The sequence below is a fragment of the Frieseomelitta varia genome, unplaced genomic scaffold (assembly GCF_011392965.1).
Source record: "Frieseomelitta varia isolate USP_RPSP 00005682 unplaced genomic scaffold, Fvar_1.2 scaffold_906, whole genome shotgun sequence".
NCBI lineage: Eukaryota > Metazoa > Arthropoda > Insecta > Hymenoptera > Apidae > Frieseomelitta > Frieseomelitta varia.
Genome location: NW_025110708.1, coordinates 50,245 through 71,039, shown reverse-complemented (window position 1 = coordinate 71,039; position 20,795 = coordinate 50,245). Strand labels below are relative to the sequence as shown.

Sequence of the window (20,795 nt, the reverse complement as noted above, 5' to 3'; positions counted from 1 at the left end):
CTTCTGTTGGTCGCAAACGATCGTGGGCGAGAGGAACTCTCGTCGCCGATCGTCCGGCGATCGTTTCGAGTACGAGGAGACGTTAGCTCGAAACGATCGTGCCGCGTGGAGGCGAGGATCGGTATTGAGCCCGATGGGATAGCGAATGACGTGACTTGGTTGGCAAGGTCGCGTGCACCGACCAGAGCAAAAGGAATTCCTTTTCGAACGATTTTGTTACTTGTAATCTGCGGATCGAATTGCAAATGGAATTTATCGACGATCGCTCGCGGATTTCGAGTCCAATTCTTTCAAGATTAACCACTTGCGCTGAAATGTTTCGGAATTGTAATATTTTCCCCGGTTTTGAGTACATTTAAGTAAAACAAATATTGGCAAAATTTCTATCCAATATAATATCATATACGGTTTGGTCGCTCGTTACGGTCCGCAATCGGCGACGATTCTTTACTTGGTTGTTCATAAAATTTCGCAGATCGTTGAAATTTTCTTAGAAACTTATATTTGCGAAAGATGTGTATTTCGTCGAGATCTGTTGAAACGTAAAACTGTATGAAAAATGAGTACTACTGCGCGTATACTATTTGTAAAAATTTTCTACTTTCATTTTCTATTTTTAACGATTGTCTCGTTTCCTTTAGGTCGAAGTAAATTATAGTCGAAATGGTTGACGAAAGGACAGTAAGCGTTTCTCACGGAGATGTTTGCATCACGTTAAAGAAAAAATACTTCTCAATGTTCTTGTTAAACTTGTAGTCGCACCGGATACGAGTTGTGACGAGTGCAACATCCGAGAGAAGCAAAATCCACGCAGCTGAGAATTGCCGCCATTTTGTCTAGCGTCTGCGAATTTCTTGAAACGATCGGGGAATCTCAGTTTCATCGGCCGACAGAACGAAGATGTTAATTCGTTAAAAGCGATCGATCGAGTTGACGAAAATTGGCGCGAGAATGGTCGGCGCACGCGTCCTCGAGAGGTCGACGGAAGCGACTGGTGTGATGGTTGAGCGAGAAGCAAAGAGAGAAAAGAGGGAAGAATAAAAAAAAAAAAAAAGACATACTTTGGGCATTCTTTTCAGTCGCGTTCGAGCGAATTGCGAGCGAATGAGAGCGGCGAGTGACGAACAAATCGCAAGTACGTGGTTCGCAGCTTTGAAACATGTGATACGTCAGCCAGCAGGATTGACTTCCGGTTGTCGGGGAACGACCGCCACCGAGCGGGAGAAGAGCGTGCTTTCTGAAAAACCGTTGATGGAGGGGAAACAACTCCCGAGTGACGCGTTGCACCGGCAGTGGATTCGCCGGCTGGCGCCATTTTTTAAAGATTCTTTGAAGTAGGAACGCTCTTTTGTTGAAGGTTGATTGTTATCAAAATGGTTGTGAGGTTATAATGTTTGAAATGTGTTAACGATGCGACGCGAAAGTTCGATCGACCGATTGCCACGGCTTCCGGGAAACGAGACGATGGTCGACATTCAGATTCAGAAAGAAAAAGGGGAAAAACGCGGTTTTGTTTCCCCGCGAAGTTGTGTCAATCGTCTCGCCGAATAGCGGACGAGGAGACGAATTGGGAGAGAGAAAAAAAAAGAAAAACACGTGCGCTTCCGCTTCAAGTCGTTCTTTGATTTTACGTCCACCCCCCCCCCCCCCGCCCCTTTCTTTTGTAACATTCGCCAACATTCCTCCTCGAAGCGAAGCGCTTTCTCTCTCGGCGTTATTTCTTCCGTTGAAGCTGTAGCTGTGAGGGTGACGGTCAGTCGACCGTAGCATTTATTTTCTCCGAGCATTTAAACGAATGGATGCGAGCTCGATATCGGCGGAAGAGCACGTGCTGCCCCTCCTCCGCACCATGTGAAATTCGTCTCCGAGGAAGCGTGCAACTGGCATTAACCCGCATACACATACAGTCCTGATCCAGGTGTTAAGGTCGACGATGCCTTGCCGCGACGATCGTGTGAAAGTGATGAGGGAGAAACGAGCGAAGCAAGGAAAGGGGGAAATCGGCCTCGCGGCAAGGCTTCGTCGACTAAACGAAACAAATGGGCCAGGCTGGAATAGGAAAATGTGCGACTGATACAAAACCAGTATTCGTGCGAGAAAGTGTAAAATAAAATTCGCGTGATCTAGCCTTAATGAGAAAGAATTAAAATTAGGTATTAATTGAGGCGGCACCGCGTACGATGGTCCCGCGTCGAAATTTATCTCGATTGGCTGTAAAATATTGTCGTGGAAAGTGGGCCGCGTGAAGGCGAGCGTTCGGCACGAATCCAATCCTCGAGTTTGAGGGGAGAAAAAAGGCGAAGAGAAGAGAAAAAAAAAAAGAAAAAGAAAAAGAAGAAGATGACGATGATAAAGCTATCTCTCCGGAGAACGTCGTCGAACGCGTTTCCCCCTTTGCACGGCGATGTATCTAGTGAGAATAATGTTACTAGGTAACTTAAGCGTATTTTAAAAGAAAAAGAAAAAAAAAAAAAGAATGAAAAGAAGAGAAAAGTAGAGGAAAGAAAGGTGAGGTGCAAAGCATAACGAAATGCCAGTTGTAAAGAGTTTTTCTTTTCGTAGAAGTAAGAAGGAAGGAAGGAAATAATCGGGGAAGTACGGAAAGACGTGTTCGATGAGAGGGAACATGTCTGGGGCGGCGCGGCGCGTCCGTTCATTGCCGTGGAAACGAAACTAAAGCGAATTGGCAACACTCGGGTAGAAGAAATTGAAAATTGATGGAACAGAAATGTGGAAATTTTGTCGTCGTCGGTGGGGAGAGAACGAAAAACGAAGGTTGTCAAATGGGAGGGGGGAAAGAAAAGTGTTTCCGAAACGGCAGATCATACTCGGCCGCGGCGTTTGGTACGATCACGTGTTTTCGTTTTTCTTTCTTTTGCTTGTTTCGGACCGCCCGGAGGGAACGATCACGAGTTCCAGCAAAAGCGTGGAGAAAACAGAGTGAACTAAGGTAATCGAGGGTGACGAAGGAAACAGGATGGAGGACAAGTAAGAGAGAAACAACGTGAAAAGGAAAAGGTTATAGGTGACAAAGGTGGAAAAGGCAGAAGGCGATTTAGAAAAGAAAAAAAAAAAAAAAAGAAAAAAAAAAAGAGAAAAAGGAAAAAAAAAAAGAAAATGGGCAACGGAACATTGTCATGTGTATACGCGATTACAAATCTTTTTTGAGAAACGACAGCTTTACCGGGTAGTTAACAAATAGTTTTTCTTCTCCGCAAAACTTGGGCACACGTAACGAAACAACTACATAAACACACACAGTTAACACTTCTTACTTACATAGAATACACGCATTACATTATGAAGCGATCCATGCGAAACAAACGAAACAAACAAAAAAAAAAAAAAAAAAATTGTACGAATATAATGTTTGCAGTTAGGTGGGACCAAAAACGACTTTATATCTGTATGTGCATATCCAAGCAACGTGTAATTTAATTAATGAATTAATTAATTATCCATTATTAATGGCTAGGTAAAGAAAAAAAGATCCATTGATAGCGATCAAGGACGATGACGAATCATTAACCAATAATTAGATTATTAAGTTTGTTTATTAATGCATTATTATACGATATGATTATTATTATTATTATTATTTTATCATTATTATTATTATTATTATTATTTTATTTTATTTTATTACGACAATTAATGACGACGATAATATTATTATTATTTAAATGACGTTTTAAGACATGATTATTTAGACACCGAATAGAGCAGTACGTATCATTAATTATTATTAATTATTTTTAATTATTATTATTATTATTATGAGATATTTTGTTGTATTATTTTCAATAAAATCGATTGAAAATATTTAATTTCCACGGTTTTTATTTTCTTTTTTTCGTACTTCACCAGACTACGTACTTTCTTTTTTTTTTTTTTTTCACGTTTCCCATCTTCTTCGTGATTTCTTCTTTCTTCCATGTGTGTTGCACGGTATTTGTAACTGCGCTTGTACACGTCAGTCTTTTTTAATTTCTTTCTATTCGAAAATAGAAGAAAAGCTCGGAAAGAAAAAAACGAAAGAATCAAAAATCTCGATCGACGACGAGAGAAGAGTGGAAAGAAAGACTTGAAATCACCGCTCCCCTCGCTCATACCCACGCTCCTGTCTGGTTGATCACTGTTTTCTCTGTTTCCGTTTTGTTCTTTCGTTCTTTCGTTTCCTTTCTCTTCGTCTTCTTTTCCTTTAGTTGGACACGAATTTAATTGGCTGCATTCGTATACGATGTTTCACTTCGCAGAACCCCTCCGAGAACACCACCCTCTTACGCTCCCTTCTCTTCTCTCTGCATCATCGCTCCTCTCTCCCTCTTACTCTCACGTATCTTTGGACGATTATCGAGACGGGGGAAGACGGTACGAACGGTCGAAGCAGAACACTATATATATACACCTAGTGTAAAGTTTGAACGAAATGAAATTCGAACGAGGCGGAAGAAGAAAGGAAAGAAAGGAACAAAGAAGGGAAAGTTTTTTAGTAGTAATCGGGATCGATGTGTAAGAAATCGCGGTCGAAACGGCGAATGTTGTCCGTGGCGAAGAAGAGAAAAGAGAAAGGAAACGAGAGAGGCTTCGTTAAGTTAATGACAAAAACTATGCGTGGGAGCAGGCGATACAGGAAAAAGCGAGAGGAGGCAGAGAAACGAACACGAAAGCGAGAAAAATGATGAAGGGAAAATACGACAACAAGTGTAAACAAGAACCACAGCCAATGCGAGAGAGAGAAGTAAATAATAAAAAGGAAAAAGAGGAAACAAAATAAAGAAAGAAAATGATGAAGAAGAAGAAGAAGAAGAAGAAGAAGAAAACAGAGAGAGAAGCAAAAAAATGGAAAATAGTTGTAAAAGCCACACACATACGCGTACACACATACACACACAAATGTACTAAGTAAGTTCATACTGCGTATTGCCTTTCCGACTTCGGTGTGAAAATATATAAGTGAAAAATAAAAAGTAAAAAAAATGTCAGTCGCGCCGGGACCCGGGGATTTCCGAGCGACCGAATATAATATAATAAGTAATTTAATCGTGTTCCCCGAGGGAGGCGCGTTTTTTCGTCGCGTTTTCCGTTTCCCTCCTCCCCCTCCCCCTCCCCCTCCCCCCTGGCTCCTACGTTTTTTTCTTCTTTTTTTTCGGAGGGGAGAAGGAACGAACCGGGAAAGAAACGTTCTTATTTCTTCTTTCTCTCTCTCTCTCTCTCTCTCTTTCACCGAGAACTCTCTTTTTCCTCGCCCACTTCACACCTTTTCGAGCTCTCTTCCTCGAGAACTCGGATGGCCGATCGAATCCATCGAGCGAAACGGAAGCCGCGACAATAGAAGAGCGCGCTCGAAAGAGAAGAGAAGATGAATCTTTTTTCACGGTTTCCCGTAGGAAGATGTCCCAGGAGACGCCCAAGTCCCCGTGTCTCCGCCGGCTGTGTCTGTTTCATGTTTTTCAATATTTGTAATTTATCGATAAAATTATAAAAGGTATCGATAACAGTCTAAAGTGTGCGCTATACTCTACATAATATTATTATATATAAAGTATAAAAGTATACATTATATATATATATTATATATATATACATATATATTATATATGAGAAGTATAATATATATATATTATACACACATTGGGATTGGTGAGAATATACGGTTTTTTCGCTTTGGAGTGTTATTTTCTGAAAATATTGAACAAAATATGGAAAAAAAAAATTAAAAAATAAAATCAATGAATAAAAAAAAAAAAAAAAAAAAGAAAAAAAAAAAATAAAAAAAAAAAACAAAAAATAAAAAAAAAAAAAAAAAAAAAAACGAACGAACCGTTCTACTGTGACTGTTTTATTTTATTTGTTGCTGTCTATCCCGACACGGCGCCTTCTAGATTCCATTCGACCTTCGGCGACGGGCCGAACGTTTAAGCACAAACGTTGGTCATCGTTTCGTTGGCAAAATCGGGGGGCGATAAAAGATGCGAAAATCCAACTTTGGAGCGACAACCACGGAGAACGGAAGTGATCGATCGGACAAGGTTCTCGGAATCGAAACGATTTTTATTCCCAATCCTTTTTTCCATTCGCGAACAACGTCAACGCGTCAGCGACATTGTACATTCACGGAAATTCGTGATCGCTCGTGAATTTACAGAGTAGCGAGACAGCGTCGAACGACGAGTGCGTGAGAAAGTTTCTGCCGACGCTTCCACGTACGTTCAACAGCTTGCTCGCGACGCCGATCAGCGTGGAAAGCGACGAACCTCGGCAGCTCATCAAGTCGGAAACGTTGATCAATCGAAACGACAGTTTCGACGAGTCGTGATACACACGGGGGACATTTTCTCTCCGCAGGTTACTAGGAAATCTTCTCGGCATCGCCGATTACGCCACCAACATGGCGTCCTTTTGGTTTTTGGACACGCTGGCGCTTTACGCGATACGGCACAGAAGGGACCTCGATGAATATTGCACGAGTGTTTTGATCAGCTGGCTGGCCGGTGAAATTAGATTGCTTCGAGGTAATCAATTTACCGAGCATACTCGCGCGCCTTCGTTCGTAAGTAATCTCGTGGCGCTCGTTGCGTAATCTCGTTCACGCAAATGGCGAACAATTGGAAATTCGGATTATCAGCAAGATGATTGATTATTTACTCGCCAAGATAGGAAACACACGCGTGAAGATTTTTTTAGAGAAATGAGGAGCATTTTCGCCGTGGCAGCTGACAAGATATCTGAACAGAATCGAGTGCCGTATTGGGACGAAATCGTGGACGAGTACGACGACTCGCGGGACGAAACTGAAGAAACGGGAGGTGAATCGATAAGAAGGTAGTTTAGTCCAATCTTGTGAAACTTTTGCCATATTGTGCTCGAGTAACGAGTCGTCTATTTGCGAGAAGTTCGCGACAAGACGACGTCAGATTTTCGAGTAACATCGATCCAGGTTTGGTATTGGACATAGTGATCGAGGATACCTACGATATGTAAGTGTTTCATTTCATCTATAATGAACATTGACAGCAAACAGGTGAAAACAATGTTTTGTTAAACAGGTACGCGAACGAGTTGCGTTATGCGCTTATTTATGCAGTCTTCGTGGAACCAATTGAAATACAGACTTGCGACTTACCGTTTACACTTCGGACACCACGCCCGACAAAACTGGCAGATCCCAAGTCGATCCCTTTCATTGTACAATTGCAAAGAAGCTTGAGAATGGTCGGCACAATGGAAAAATCTAAAGGGAACAAGGCGAAAGGTAAAACTGAGATTTTCTTTTACTTTTCTACTCTCTGCGTTTAATCGAAGTCGTAGAACCGATATTTCTTACGACAGTTTTTTAAACCAAATAATTAACAAATGGAAAAAATTGACAATGGTCTTTACGTTACAGGTAAAAAGGTCAAAACAATTCCCGAAGTACCGCCAACACCTCCACGCTCTTTGGACGATGAAGCGCAACTGATGTACAATCGCTCGTTTATTCTACCACTGATAGAAGCGAACGAATCGTCGGGAATATTCGAAACGTCGGACGCATAGCGTTGAATAATCGAACAAGACAATCTTTGAGAAACAATCTCTTTATTCCTTCCTTGTGAAACCAACCGTCGTAAAAACTTACAGTGTCAGTCTGTCACGAGGACTGTGCCCCACTCGGAACACTTGAAATCTTTAATGTCGTCGGAGTTTAAAAGAACATCGAGCTTAATAAATTTTGGCGAGCTGGGAAGCTTTTCCGGGGATTGCCCCAACTGTCCGTACTTGTTACATCCGCAACCCCATAGCGTTCCATCATCTGTTACAAGTAAAAAAAAAAAGTAAATTTCTGGAATACATCTTTCTTCCTTTTCTTTAATATTTTCTCTCTCTCTCTCTCTTTTTTTTTCAATGTACCCGTCATACAAATGGTGAACGTATTTCCACACTGAACTTTCTTCACGGATACTTCTACGCTCTCGTTCCGATCGTTCGTGAAATCTATTAACGTGGGTACAGCAATCACTTTGCTCTCTTGGCTTGTCAATCCCAATTCTCCGTTTACGTTCCATCCCCACGTGTATAAATCGCCCTATGATTTAAAAATGTGTTCATCTGTTTCATTAGTACGAGAAATATTTATATAGACTGCAAATGCTTATACAATTTTATTTCATTATTTTTCTGAGCAGAAATTTGCTTCGTCTATTAAATAACAACCTTGCATGTTCCAAAAATATGCGTATAGAAATAATATCTATTTACTTGGTCAGTTACTACAGCGGTGTGCCAACCCGCGGCCGAAATTTGTGTTACTTTAATGCCAGCTAAGGCGTCAATGATCCTTGGATTGTCGCAGTCCTCTAAATCGTTGTGCCCTAGTTGACCACGCCTGTTTCGTACGAGTCAATCTATTTTACTTTGACCGATATCGATTTGTGAAATAATACACAATCAAGTTACATACGTTCCCATTCCCATTGAATAGATGTCACCATTCTCTGCCAAGAAGATAGTGTGGTCAAATCCACCAGCAACATCAATGAAACGAACCCTTTTTGGAATATGAATCAGAGTGGGAACATTAAAAGCACGACCTAAACCATAATTAGAAAATAAGACAAAGTGAACTGATTCCAGTATTTGACAAATCTGTAATCTTTCTTCTTTTTAAAAATGAACAGATGCCAATTCAAAATATTCAGTGCACGGATCAAGGAGAGCGCGATTAGTCCACATTTGTCACAATTACCTAAATTAGTAAGGGCCACGGTGCATCCTCTTTGTATTATTTTAACAGCATACTCTTTCTCTGAATCACCGCCACTGCCAATGAAATTGATCACCTTCTTCCAAGTATCCTCGTAAATCTTGTACTGCCACATTTCGTTGTCATTTGACAAAATTACTACATTATCTTTGCCGATCGCTGCGTGCTTGCAACTATAAGAATACAAACGTTCAATTGAAATGTACGTATTTTTAATTTTTATTCCCAGAATGTACCTGTCTAATGACTTTTCTGGTATTCGTATCGGTTGGACACTCGAATCTGTGTCGTTACCACTGTCCTCAGGTTTTTTAGAAATGTACAATTGTTGTCCCTTCCAGACGAGAAAGTAACTCCAACCTATTTGAAAGTCAGTGATTCCAGGAAACGGTACCTCGGTAAACGAATCTACTGTATAGGTAATATCCCCGTCGTTGGAGAACAACGTACTGACATTAAAACCGGCATAATGAAACAACATGTCTCTAGAAAACGGAATAAAAGTTTTCTTTATACATAGACGTGTGTGCAAGTTTCATATTCTATAAAATTTCGCTTTGCTCAAGCGGAAAACGAATCGACACGGAAATAGAGTTAAACGTTGCGCGAGAGGCTATTGGTCGGTGACGCAGGTAGCATCAGTTTCCTTAGATACGATGAAAACAACACAACAAATTCGAGGGACGATAACCGAACGATTGACGTGTCGTGGCCTGGTTCTGCCACGTTTTTCGTTCCCATTTCACGAATAATAACGGCGAAATATGGTAACGAAGCATTGACTAGTGATTTTTAATGCACTCTATCGTATCATGCACTCTTCTGTATCCGCTTCAAAAGCATTCGTATTTCACGCGTGACGGATGAAACCTAACCTAAAAGTTGCAAGTCTGCGGACCTGAAACGAAACTCGGACGCTCGTCGCGATACCTCTCATTCGATACACACTTTTCGTTTAACTCTGTTTGCTTCTTATTTTATACTCTGATTGTACAGACAGGCACACGTTCGCACGAATTTCCGAAATTCTTGACGACCGAGTTGCACACTTCCCCTCGACCACGCCATTGCCGTCGCGGAACGATTTCGTCTGCTAGATTAATAGGCGCGCGATTCAAATTCAGATATTTGGACAGCACGAAAGAAAGTAGAAAAGTTATCTTTATTTCGTTGTTTAACGACAGGGACTTTTGTCGATCTTGAGAAAATTGCGTTCGAATCCGGACAAAGAATTGCGATTGCTTCTTCTGGGATTAGACAATGCTGGGAAAACAACGATTTTAAAATCGCTGGCCAGCGAGGATATTACGCAGGTACGTATCGCGAATGCAGGTAATTATAATTTAATTGTTTACTGCGATAACTCGTTATTTGTTAAAGGTAACGCCGACACAAGGCTTTAATATAAAAAGCGTTCAAAGCGAAGGTTTTAAATTGAACGTTTGGGACATAGGAGGTGCTCGAAAAATTCGTCCCTATTGGCGAAATTATTTCGAAAACACGGATGTTTTAGTAAGTCGCTTCAATTATTTTAACACTCGCGTCATGCCATAAAATTAGATAAGCCAGAACGTTATTTAAATAAAACGATAACGTCAACTTGAAAACAATTAATATCTTAGCTTACTCGAATAAGCAAGTGACATTTCTTTGAATTTATAATTCTTATTTGGTATTTTAACGTAAATAAATAATTAAAAAATGTCCCGGTACTCTTACGTAATATTTCCAAGTGCATCGTATCGTGATGACATATTATTTGAATATGGTTGAAATTAAAACAATGGAGGCCACATTGCGTTGTGAAACAATTCGTCCACATATGTTTACGATCCTGATTTACTCAAAGTGCAATATTTAAAATTCAAATTATACGTTATTTTATTTGAAAGAGTCGATAACTAAGATACTCGAAACGATTGATTATTCGAGATTATCTTTTATCTTTATTTCAAATGAAACTTGCCCAAGCCTGTGACAATAACAAGAATTACGTTCTCTTTCTTTTCTCGCAAAGATATACGTCGTGGACAGCGCGGACATAAAGAGACTAGAAGAAACAGGTCAAGAATTGTCAGAACTTTTGCTGGAGGAAAAATTGAGAGGTGTTCCTTTGTTGGTGTACGCAAATAAGCAAGATCTTGGACAAGCTGTCACAGCGGCCGAAATCGCTGAAGGTCTTGGACTGCACAACATTAAGGATCGCGATTGGCAGATACAATCATGCATCGCGACTGAAGGGAAAGGCGTCAAGGTAAATTAACTTCGACTCGGGTCTCGTTTGAATAAGTAAAACAACTTCTTGTCTCTAATAAAATTTGTAAAAGAAATTACACATGTGATTTACATATACCATTTTTTTTTTTTTCATTTTTTAAGAATATTCAATCACAACGTTAAATCTCATGATTTTCTAGGAGGGTCTTGAATGGGCATGCAAGAACATCAAGAGGAAGTAACGCTGGTGTAAGAATGACAACGAGAACCGAAACGGTTTACCATGTATCTCGTACATCCAACATACGTTTTATTTGACTTTTACCTAATATTTACAAAAGCTGTTGCAGACAACGCAAGCGTATGAACACGATCGAAATGGATCTAGTCATTCAACTTCCGTCCTTCATGGAAGGAGCTTTCCTAAGCTCGGATTTACGATGTCCCGAAGAATATTGTAACGCGTAGCTTCTCACACGTGTTCTTCTTATAAAATAGAATTTTTATAGATTCCATTGGAAAGAAATAAATATAGAAAATGAATCCAAAGAAGATATTATATATATATATGTATATATATATGTAATAAAAAGTAACTATAACTGGTGCTCTTATTATTGTTGATTTCACAACACTTGATTGAGAAAAATGTTTAGCACCGTGAAAGTAAACGAATCGCACAATGTACATAAAAGAAAAAAAAAAAAAAAAAAAAAAAAAAAAAAACAGTGAATATTCTTCATGTGAAATTCAGGATAAATAAAAGATTCGTAAAGTTAAAGATCTGCTTATTCGATCGACTTCGTTTCCAGTTATTTCTCTATGTACACTAAAACGTTTTGAAACTCTGTTTTCGAACTTTTGTTTGGCGACTCTCTCTCTCTCTCTCTTTTTTTTCTTTCTTTTCCTTTCCTTAACGTATAATGGTCTTAAAAGCTACAAATGGAATAACTAGCCGTACGATACGACCGCGTATCCGTGAGATTGACTGATAAATGTCGCGAACGTCTCTTTCACAAGGTACACCGAACTAAAGATTAAAGTTCACTGTGAACGCTCTCTGTCGTAATTCGGATCTCCTCTTCGTGGAAATCCGTACAGTCGGCCGGGTATTTTTGCTGGAAAATCGAACGAGATATGTTGGAGCAATTCTGACAATGTGAAGCAGCAAAAAAGAAAAAAAATGAAGAAAGGAGAGGATATGCTAGATAGCAGTTTTACTTACAGCGCACTTGTCGTGTTCCATGATAGCTCCGTAGAGATTCCAGAAATTTGTTCCTAGCTTGTTACTGACAGCCCAAGCAGCAGGGAAACTGGTCACCTTCACTAAATAACTTCTCAAACGAGGTTGTTTCGTATCCTGTTCGTTCTTTTCGTTGATAGCGCACAAGATTTGACTGGCGCATTGCGGCCTCTTGATCGACCATTTGTATGCCCGATAAGACTGCGAATCCATCCCACAATTTAAACACGCGGCCCCTGTATAATAAGAACGTTAATCGCCTTCTTCGTTTCTTACCTTCAATATTGGATTGATAATGTCATTGTTGATCGTGTCACTGAGCCTGTTGCTGATCTCTCTTGCGTTCACTCGGGACATGATGAACCCCTTCTCAGAGGCAAGAGCGATTAATTCTTTGATGTACGACACAGCTGGCTTGATGTACTGCGAACTGTTGATCTTCATGCCCAGGTGCCGTTTACCCACCGCGTTCACTAATCTGTTGAGATATAATCGCGCAATGAAATTCAATTTCAAGTCTAAACTTTCGGAATCGGTTTCTCAGAATTATGTTCAAGTGATCCATTTTTTTTTTTCACCGTTTCACCTTCGCATCGTACCGAAAAGTAAACATCTGGTTAATTAAATTATTACAGAAAATTACCAGAACGACGTACGAAGATCACACGTTGATAAATAGCTAAATGAAAAATCTAATTGCAAATTTTTAATTTTTAATCTCTCGGTACGTCGTTATAAATCGAATGAACAGCGAATGTTTTAAAGTAGCAAAGTACCTAGAAAGACTCTCCACCGGCCTCATCGAGTCGAACATGGCCGATTTTGGAAATCCCTGCGACTTCAGGAAACTGTTCCCCACGAACTGGGCGGTGTTCAGGTAACGCTGTTGAATCTGCGGATCGGAGACGTGGGAAATCCATTCGCCGATATAATTCGTCAACGATCGTATCCATCTGCGGCGTAGATTTGGGTTCTCGAAGCTGTCGAGCAGCTTCTCGTACTGCACACGCCCCTCGGAGTCCGATATTTGGCCCACGAACTGCGACAAACCGCTCTTCTTCCACAACGTTTGACCCAGCTCCGAGTTACTGAAATGGTCCCACATCACGTGCAGGTTTTCTACGATCGGCGGCATGTACCAGGAATGGCCCGAGTGATCGTGCAGCTTGCTCGAGCCGGCGTCAACCTCGTTGTCGTTGTCGTTGTTGACGGCAAAATTCGACAGCAGCATCGGTATCAATCCCATCATGAAGTCGGCGTTGCCGTTTTGCCCCATCAGCATCCTTCCCACGTTCACGATGCCCTCCAGATCGATGCCAGCCTCTTGTTTCGCTTCCACGCTCCTGGATGATCTTTTGCTGCCTTTGTCAGAGTTCATTACACCGTCGAGAATCGAACCGATCACGGAGAAATCGATTCCTTGGCTTTTCTCGCTACCGGAGAATAAACTTCCTATGCCAGATACGATTTGCCCGACACCGTCCACATTCGATTTCCCGTCGAACCCATTGCCGGCCTGTTTCGTACAATTTCCACGCAGTTAGTATCTCAGGATCTTCGATGTGCGAATATTTGTGAAATTAATTTTATGTTATAAAATATTTCATATACATTATGCACGTTATAACGTACATAACATATGTTATTTATTATTAAATTAATTTTATGTATGTTGTATATTTGTGAAATTAATTTTATATTATAAAATATTTTATATATATTATATATTTGTAAAATTAATTTTATATATGTTATACATTTGTGAAATTAATTTTTAATTTATTTTTATGAAATATTTTATATTTCATATAATATATATAAAATATTATAAAATATTTTATATATATTATATATGTTACAATGTACATAATATATATTATTTATTATTAAATTAATTTTATATATATTATATATTTGTGAAATTAATTTTATGTTATAAAATATTTTATATATATTATGTACGTTATAATGTACATAACATATATTATTTATTATTAAATTAATTTTATGTATGTTATATATTTGTGAAATTAATTTTATATTAATAAAATATTTTATTCTTTTTATATTAGTAAAATATTTTATATATATTATATATTTGTAAAATTAATTTTATATATATTATATATTTGTGAAATTAATTTTTAATTTATTTTTATGAAATATTTTATATATAATATTATAAAATATTTTATATATATTATATATGTTACAATGTACATAATATATATTATTTATTATTGAATTAATTTTATATATATTATATATTTGTGAAATTAATTTTATATTATAAAATATTTTATATATATTATAATATATATAATATATTATTAAATATGTATATATATATATTATTAAATATACATATTTATTATTAAATTAATTTTGTATAATTTTACATTTTTAATTTTTAGTATCTTTTTTCTTGTGTTACGAGTTTGGACTCTCGGAAGAATTTAAAAATTTTGTATTCCTCGAACTTTTACCAGCTAGAATTGTTTTTTCTCCAGGAAATGATATAAATTGATCTTAAGGAACTTTCATCGTTTCTCTCTACTTTTCAATTTACAGAGTTGATCAGTGAGGAATTTTGAATTAATCAAATACAAATCTGATATTGCTGATCGATCACTCATAAATATTCTTTTTTCTTGCTCTCCCAATCGAAGAAATACAAAGAAGTGAAATTTTACAGATGACATATCACAAATTTCAAGGTGTTTCCAAGACATTTAAAATGTCCCTCGAGCGTCACCTTACCCCTTTCCTGTCGTCTGATTGCAAGAACGTCCTTGCCAAGCCCTGCAGCCCATTCAGATTGTCCTTGTTGGAGAAGAAAGATTTAGCAGCCTCGAGGAACACAGACGAGGCATCCTCCTCCGTCTCGTGTTTTTCGCAATTCACCGCGGCTAATAGAAGAAGCAGTACGCACGTCCTCGGCAACCACATTTTTCCCTTCTGCTTCTGAAAAGACGCGAACTCGTTAACGAGACGACAAATTAACAGGTGGCGTTTCTCGAATTTGATTCTCGGTTCCGAAGACGTAACGAAGATGGACGAGTCGTTCACCTTCAACCGGATCTTGATCGAGTTATTTTTGGATGGCGCGCGCCTCTATCCAGGTCGTCGGCAGGATTTTAACCGTGAGTAATACACCGGAAACGTTTCGGGCTCGCGGACACTTGGATACCGTTGCACGCGTAAAATGCCATTCGAAATGAATCGAAGGCACGAACGATTTTCTTCTCGTCCCTGTTCGATCGTCCACGAAAGATTTCTGGGAAACGAAAGTCAACTCACACGTCGTTATTCACTGTCGAATTTTGCAAGACGCCATTATTCTTTTAATGGGAATCAACTGTATTATTAAATTACAGTTCTGAAATTTTCTGCGAGATCATTCTTTGAATTGGAATTAACTGTAACAGCTAACAACTCTGACATTGAATTTTTCTAGAATTTTATCGACACGTCCTGGAATCTTACTCTGGTTTTGAATAAAACGATTGCAATTTTAATGAACTTTTTAACGACAGAGGAATACTACGTTTCATTCTATTTTCTTTTATACCTTTTCTTCATTTCTCCCGCCAAAGTGTTGCGCCTCCCATCGACTGTCTTTGATGTTCTTACTATGCAAAACCGGTTTTCAGACAAGTTCTTTACTGAATTGAATCCTTCAAATGAATTCAAAGTATTATTCGATACTTATTCAAAAATCTATTCCCATTCAACAGTCTGATCCACGTCAATTGTTCTTTTCAGAACCAAAATGTTCCACAGGCTACAGGTAATAATCTTTCGTTTGCCAGTTCGTGGACGATAGAGACGCATTTTCTCTTTTTCTGAAAAATGGTGAGAACTGTAGCAGAAAACAGCGAGAAGAATGTCCTCGAAAGTAAATATAGATCTGTCGTATCGTGAACATCGAGATCAATGCCAGTCACGAGGGCGATCGTCGCGATTGAAAAGAAACTGGTCAACAATCGAAACGGTGTATTCTAACGCGCAATTTGAGTACCGTAAACCGCATGAAATTGACATTCTTCCAGTTGGAGGAACGATTCGGGCTAACGGTACAGTTAGTCATCGTTCCTTCAACGACGCGCCAAACTCGCGTCAATCGGCTGTGGGCTAAGCGATCACCAGGCCGACTCGCCGTTTTCTCAGATTGAAAACGATTTTCCTTTTTCCCCACGCGGACGGGTTTCTCCTTCGACTCGTCGCGAAGGATCCTAAACTGAAACTAGATAAGAGACTAGATCGTAAGATCGAAGACTGTTGAATACTGAGAATTTCTTTATAAACATCGAACACACGTATCACGTATCATGTAAAATAGAGAAGCTTGTTTCTACTTTCTTACGTGTGATTATCTAGACGTATTAATTATCATTGAAAGCTGAAAGATAAGAAATTTGTATCGGAGGAATAGAAAAGCGAGAACGACAGTTTAAAAATTTCTGAACGCAGAAAATCCAGGTTTAAATGAAATGTAATTCAAATGTAATTTTCATCTAAGTGCAAGGGAATCCAAAATTTAAATCTAGAAAACTTCAAGGAAATTATATTAATTGCAGTTCCCCCGTTGTTAACTCGTGGTTAACGTCTCATTTTCAGCGTGAAGGCTTGTCCTCAGATTTACCGTAAATTAAATCTCCCGAATAGACAATGGGATTTCGAATCAGACTGTGACGCGGTGAAATCGCGGTTCTCTCCAGTTGGCGTGTTTATTTATCGACTTCGATCGCGAACGCGGAAAGTGCAAGATGCAGATCGTTCTCGCGCGAGAACGAGAGGGAAAGCGAGGTGAGCGAGAACTCTTCTCGCTGGAAGTTGGTTCCCAAGGTCGGCCGGACATCGACATCGTTTTTCCAGTTCGGTGGGGAACCACGAGTACCATCGATGCTACAGCACGTCCTTCCTTTTCTCTTCCTCCGTCTTTTTCGGACTCGTCTCTGCTCGACCAAACGCAACCAAACGCGGCGTTTGAAGAGTCAACCGAGATAACGGTACCGCTCGTGTATTATTAATGATTTCAAGCTCAACAACGCGTACCGTTTTCGAATAAGTGATAGGTAATATACGTGCGTACGTATGCACATAGCTCTATTAAAGAGAGGAAAGAACAACAAGTTCGGTTGTTAGCCTGCTCCAGGAACAATACGTACGAACGTAACCGACAGTTTGCTGCGTAATTAAATTAAAAAAACCAGCTCGTTAGACACGGTCAGAGTATCTTTCTACACCTGTTACATGTGCAATTTTATTATCCCGTACGATTCGTTTAAACGACGCGCCGCTTTTCGTGGCGCGCGGGCCATTCTTTCCGGCCCCATTCTTCGATTCCACGCGAGGAAGAAACGAAATTTACGTGTTCTCGAATCCTCTCGGAATCAAAGATGATAGCGCATTGTTACTCGCACTCTTAATGCTACTAATGTTGTAGTAGGGGCAGGTGAAAATGTTTAATGTTTCAACTGGCTTGCGCTGGCAACTGATCGCGGACCGTAACGAGCGACCGAACCGTATATACGAAAATTTCGTCGCTTTCTTTTTTGAAACTCGTCGGCACGACGTCACTGGATAGAAATTATTGACAAGTGATAAATTTATTTCTTTGTTTCGCCTGTGTGTTTCGTTATACTCGAATATACTTGAAGCTTGAAATATTACAATTTTGGAACAAAAGAATTCTCGACGTGCGTGGCACGTCATTCCAGCGCATTGCGGACCATAACGAGTGACCGAACCGTATATACGAAAATTTCGTCGCTTTCTTTTTTGAAACTCGTCGGCACGACGTCACTGGATAGAAATTATTGAGAAGTGATAAATTTATTTATTTGTTTCGCCTGTGTGTTTCGTTATACTCGAATATACTTAAAGCTGAAATATTACAATTTTGGAACAAAAAAATTCCAGCGCATTGCGGACCATAACGAGTGACCAAACTGTATACGATAATTCGTCGCTTTCTTTTTTGAAACTCGTCGGCACGACGTCACTGGATAGAAATTATTGAGAAGTGATAAATTTATTTATTTGTTTCCTCCTGTGTGTTTCGTTATACTTAAATATACTTAAAACTGAAATATTTTTGGGCAAAAAAATTGTCGACGCGCGTGGCAAGAGGTCAAAAATACTCGGTACTCTAGTTTAGTTGGTTTTGAGTTTAACCTGAAACGAGGACAATCCTATACTGTGTTATTCTTAGTTGTAACGTTACTAACGTCGACAGGGGTAATAAGTCGAAAGATGATTATTACGAAGACTTGTTCTTCAAACTTCTGAAGTGAATAATATTTTCTAACGACGAAACATTTTTGTATTTTTTCCACTTTGTGCATTGTCTTCACAAAGTTGAAAAGGAAAACGATTACGAGAAATGATAATATATCTTCGTTAAGTGCAATATTATAACTCAACCTTGTCTTATCATTGTGCTCGTTAGTTTATCGCAACGAGCGACAGTTTATTTCATAAAAATATTTGCAATGTGAGTTGTAGACTCTTCAAAATATTTCTGTCAAGAACAAATTTTTTTTTTTTTTCTCTAACAATATTAACTTTGATTTCAAGAAACAAATTTTATTTATAAAAAAAGAAAGAATTGATTGTCAAAATGTACGAATGTGGTTGGTTTTCCTTTTTGCATTATATTGGTATTAAATTAATCAAATCTCGCGCAATTTGTTTCAAAAGTAAAATAAAACAGAACGTATTTTATCATCAACATCGTAGCGTATAGTTCTGCTTGAATTAACACTAGAACTGAGTCTATTTGTTAGCATTTTTAATTTCTTTGATATTTGAAGTAATTCGTTAATAAAATTTTTATCGATGCTGCTTAATACTATTAAATAGCTTATGAATAATATTACTAATTATATTACTAGAATTATAATAAATAGCTTATTAATAATGTTACTACTAAATAGAAGCAACAGGTGCTTTTTTAACGAATGTAATAAATTTTTATCAAACGTATATACGAACACTTTACTTTACTTGAAGAATTGATCGTGTTCGAAACGAAACACGACAATAAAACACGCAGGAACAAATGTTACAAAAACATTCCCGGTAATCACTAAATGTGTTCACCTTTAATTACGACCTTACTTTGGAGGCGATTAACATATTCGATTCTCGTTGTAAAAGATCAGTTAGCTTACATAAAGGCAAGACCTAGTGTATTATCGTTCAAAACACGATGCGAATTGGAGGCACTATGGCGTTAATGCTAATAGCATTTCTCACATCGCATTATTCCATGGCCACCAGAATTTATCATTCGAAACATGTCAATTGAAGTTGAACCACTCTAGATGATTAACGAGGTTGTTAACGAAGTCGATGAATTTGTTTCAAGCTCTACGACGTTCCATTTAGAAAAAAAGAAAAAAAAAAACAAAATCTCGCCGAATAAAATCGAGCAATTTATCCTTTCACTACATTTTCGTATTATTAACGAATGGTAGGAGACATCGCGTCATTGAGATTCGTTTCTTCGTTTCGACAAATGTGTCAACTCTGGCCAAGGCAGACGTAACTTGAAACAAAAAGAATCCGATATCCGTGACTCTGACCGTTCTGGCCGTTAACCGATCGGAATAATTCACGGATTAAGCGCGCGTAAGTTTCATTAGCTTCAAAAACATTAGCTGAGAGAACGGTTTACACAATCGAGTTACTTAATAGGTTATGAAAATTCGTGAAGGCGCAACAACGGTAGTTACCATCAACCAGAGCGTGCTCGATCGTCTTTTCAATGGGCACGATGATCATTGAAGCCTGACACACCGCTACTTTGTTACGCGCTGTAAAATCTACCGTAAATCTGCAATCGAATTCTGTCGACGATAAAAATTCATCCAATCGACTCCAAATCGCTCGCACAAAAATTTCTTTCTCTTTTCCTTTTCTTTATCGTTCTCGCGAACGAACGAACGGAGCATATTTCACACGTTGCCACTCGCAACGTGTCGTTGCGTTCATTCAAACGGCCTTTCAAAGAGAGACGAAAACTTTCCGGCATTAAATGACGATTCAATTCATACCTTGGACACCAGCGATGAAGAGGAGAGTTACGTTGACGCCGGTGATGAGAGATTAACCCGCGAATAGTCCCGAGGATAGTCCCGTTGTGGTCTCCGTGCGCACCCGACACGACGAAGGTTCTGGCGTGACTGGCGTCGAAGGTAGCTCGACGAACGGTACTTACCTACCTGAGCAACCAGGTACACATTCAGCAGCGAGCGTAGAAGCCGATAGCATCGTGCGACGTTTGTACGCCACCTTCTGTACATCCTCCAATATTCTCCGAAGGTTCTTGCACCGCACTCCACCGCCGGTTGAATGAGAATCTGCATGACAGGGGCCTTGTGTTGGATTCTTGCCGTTCAACCTTCGAACATATATATACTCCGTATCCTCTGTTTTCAAATAATCGGGGAGATCTCTTCTGTTGTCACTTCTGGTGTCACGCTGCACTCTGGTGAGCTGGCGGCGATTGGAGAGAAAATAATTCGTTGGGTCCGAAGATATTTCTGAAAGTTACTTCGAAGGGTTTTGCGAACGTTTCTG

General features: G+C 39.1%; 4 protein-coding genes across 11 annotated transcripts; 2 read left to right on the top strand and 2 right to left on the bottom strand.

Annotated features, from left to right (window-relative positions):
* Positions 1-5,924: 5,924 nt before the first annotated feature.
* Positions 5,925-7,855, top strand: LOC122537392. Its single transcript, XM_043670513.1, has 5 exons — positions 5,925-6,515; positions 6,657-6,825; positions 6,897-6,980; positions 7,050-7,255; positions 7,391-7,855. Exons 1-5 carry the CDS (start codon positions 6,392-6,394, stop codon positions 7,537-7,539), a joined length of 732 nt encoding a protein of 243 aa, XP_043526448.1. The 5' UTR covers positions 5,925-6,391; the 3' UTR covers positions 7,540-7,855.
* On the bottom strand, positions 7,565-12,875 carry LOC122537391 (E3 ubiquitin-protein ligase HERC2). 5 transcript variants are annotated; one of them, XM_043670512.1, is made up of 7 exons: positions 12,863-12,875; positions 8,983-9,231; positions 8,729-8,919; positions 8,444-8,573; positions 8,242-8,368; positions 7,894-8,068; positions 7,565-7,795 (listed from the first exon to the last, which is right to left on the bottom strand). In XM_043670512.1, the coding sequence occupies exons 2-7, from the start codon at positions 9,225-9,227 to the stop codon at positions 7,626-7,628; spliced, it is 1,038 nt and encodes a 345-aa protein (XP_043526447.1). In that variant the 5' UTR covers positions 9,228-9,231; positions 12,863-12,875; the 3' UTR covers positions 7,565-7,625. The 5 variants fall into 5 exon arrangements, with proteins under 5 accessions (XP_043526447.1, XP_043526443.1, XP_043526445.1 ...); XM_043670508.1 differs by lacking the exon at positions 12,863-12,875 and adding an exon at positions 9,622-9,840; XM_043670510.1 differs by lacking the exon at positions 12,863-12,875 and adding an exon at positions 9,695-9,840.
* LOC122537394 (ADP-ribosylation factor-like protein 3) lies at positions 9,419-11,532 on the top strand. The gene is made up of 5 exons (XM_043670514.1): positions 9,419-9,513; positions 9,931-10,059; positions 10,127-10,258; positions 10,764-11,000; positions 11,164-11,532. Exons 1-5 carry the CDS (start codon positions 9,511-9,513, stop codon positions 11,203-11,205), a joined length of 543 nt encoding a protein of 180 aa, XP_043526449.1. The 5' UTR covers positions 9,419-9,510; the 3' UTR covers positions 11,206-11,532.
* Positions 11,250-20,439, bottom strand: LOC122537389. 4 transcript variants are annotated; one of them, XM_043670503.1, is made up of 7 exons: positions 20,270-20,438; positions 16,365-16,371; positions 14,967-15,174; positions 12,983-13,722; positions 12,483-12,684; positions 12,189-12,407; positions 11,250-12,081 (listed from the first exon to the last, which is right to left on the bottom strand). In XM_043670503.1, the coding sequence occupies exons 3-7, from the start codon at positions 15,153-15,155 to the stop codon at positions 12,001-12,003; spliced, it is 1,431 nt and encodes a 476-aa protein (XP_043526438.1). In that variant the 5' UTR covers positions 15,156-15,174; positions 16,365-16,371; positions 20,270-20,438; the 3' UTR covers positions 11,250-12,000. The 4 variants fall into 4 exon arrangements, with proteins under 4 accessions (XP_043526438.1, XP_043526441.1, XP_043526437.1 ...); XM_043670506.1 differs by lacking the exon at positions 16,365-16,371 and having other exon boundaries at positions 14,967-15,173; positions 20,271-20,439; XM_043670502.1 differs by lacking the exon at positions 16,365-16,371 and having other exon boundaries at positions 14,967-15,170.
* Between the last annotated feature and the right edge of the window lie 356 nt (positions 20,440-20,795).

Bases quoted from the DNA above. Each gene is read 5' to 3' on its own strand.
- LOC122537391 (XM_043670508.1), bottom strand. From the start codon at position 9,683: ATGAGAGGTATCGCGACGAGCGTCCGAGTTTCGTTTCAGGTCCGCAGA. The intron at 8,369-8,443 runs GTATGTAACTTG...CGTACGAAACAG, and splicing joins TATTCAATGGGAATGGGAAC to GCGTGGTCAACTAGGGCACA. The intron at 8,069-8,241 runs GTAAATAGATAT...TTTAAATCATAG, and splicing joins CCGCTGTAGTAACTGACCAA to GGCGATTTATACACGTGGGG.
- LOC122537389 (XM_043670506.1), bottom strand. From the start codon at position 15,155: ATGTGGTTGCCGAGGACGTGCGTACTGCTTCTTCTATTAGCCGCGGTG. The intron at 12,685-12,982 runs GTACTTTGCTAC...ATATCTCAACAG, and splicing joins CCGGTGGAGAGTCTTTCTAG to ATTAGTGAACGCGGTGGGTA. The intron at 12,408-12,482 runs GTAAGAAACGAA...ATGGATTCGCAG, and splicing joins TTATCAATCCAATATTGAAG to TCTTATCGGGCATACAAATG.
- LOC122537394 (XM_043670514.1), top strand. The intron at 10,060-10,126 runs GTACGTATCGCG...TATTTGTTAAAG, and splicing joins CCAGCGAGGATATTACGCAG to GTAACGCCGACACAAGGCTT. The intron at 10,259-10,763 runs GTAAGTCGCTTC...TTTCTCGCAAAG, and splicing joins TCGAAAACACGGATGTTTTA to ATATACGTCGTGGACAGCGC.
- LOC122537392 (XM_043670513.1), top strand. From the start codon at position 6,392: ATGGCGTCCTTTTGGTTTTTGGACACGCTGGCGCTTTACGCGATACGG. The intron at 6,516-6,656 runs GTAATCAATTTA...TTACTCGCCAAG, and splicing joins TGAAATTAGATTGCTTCGAG to ATAGGAAACACACGCGTGAA. The intron at 6,981-7,049 runs GTAAGTGTTTCA...TTTGTTAAACAG, and splicing joins ATCGAGGATACCTACGATAT to GTACGCGAACGAGTTGCGTT.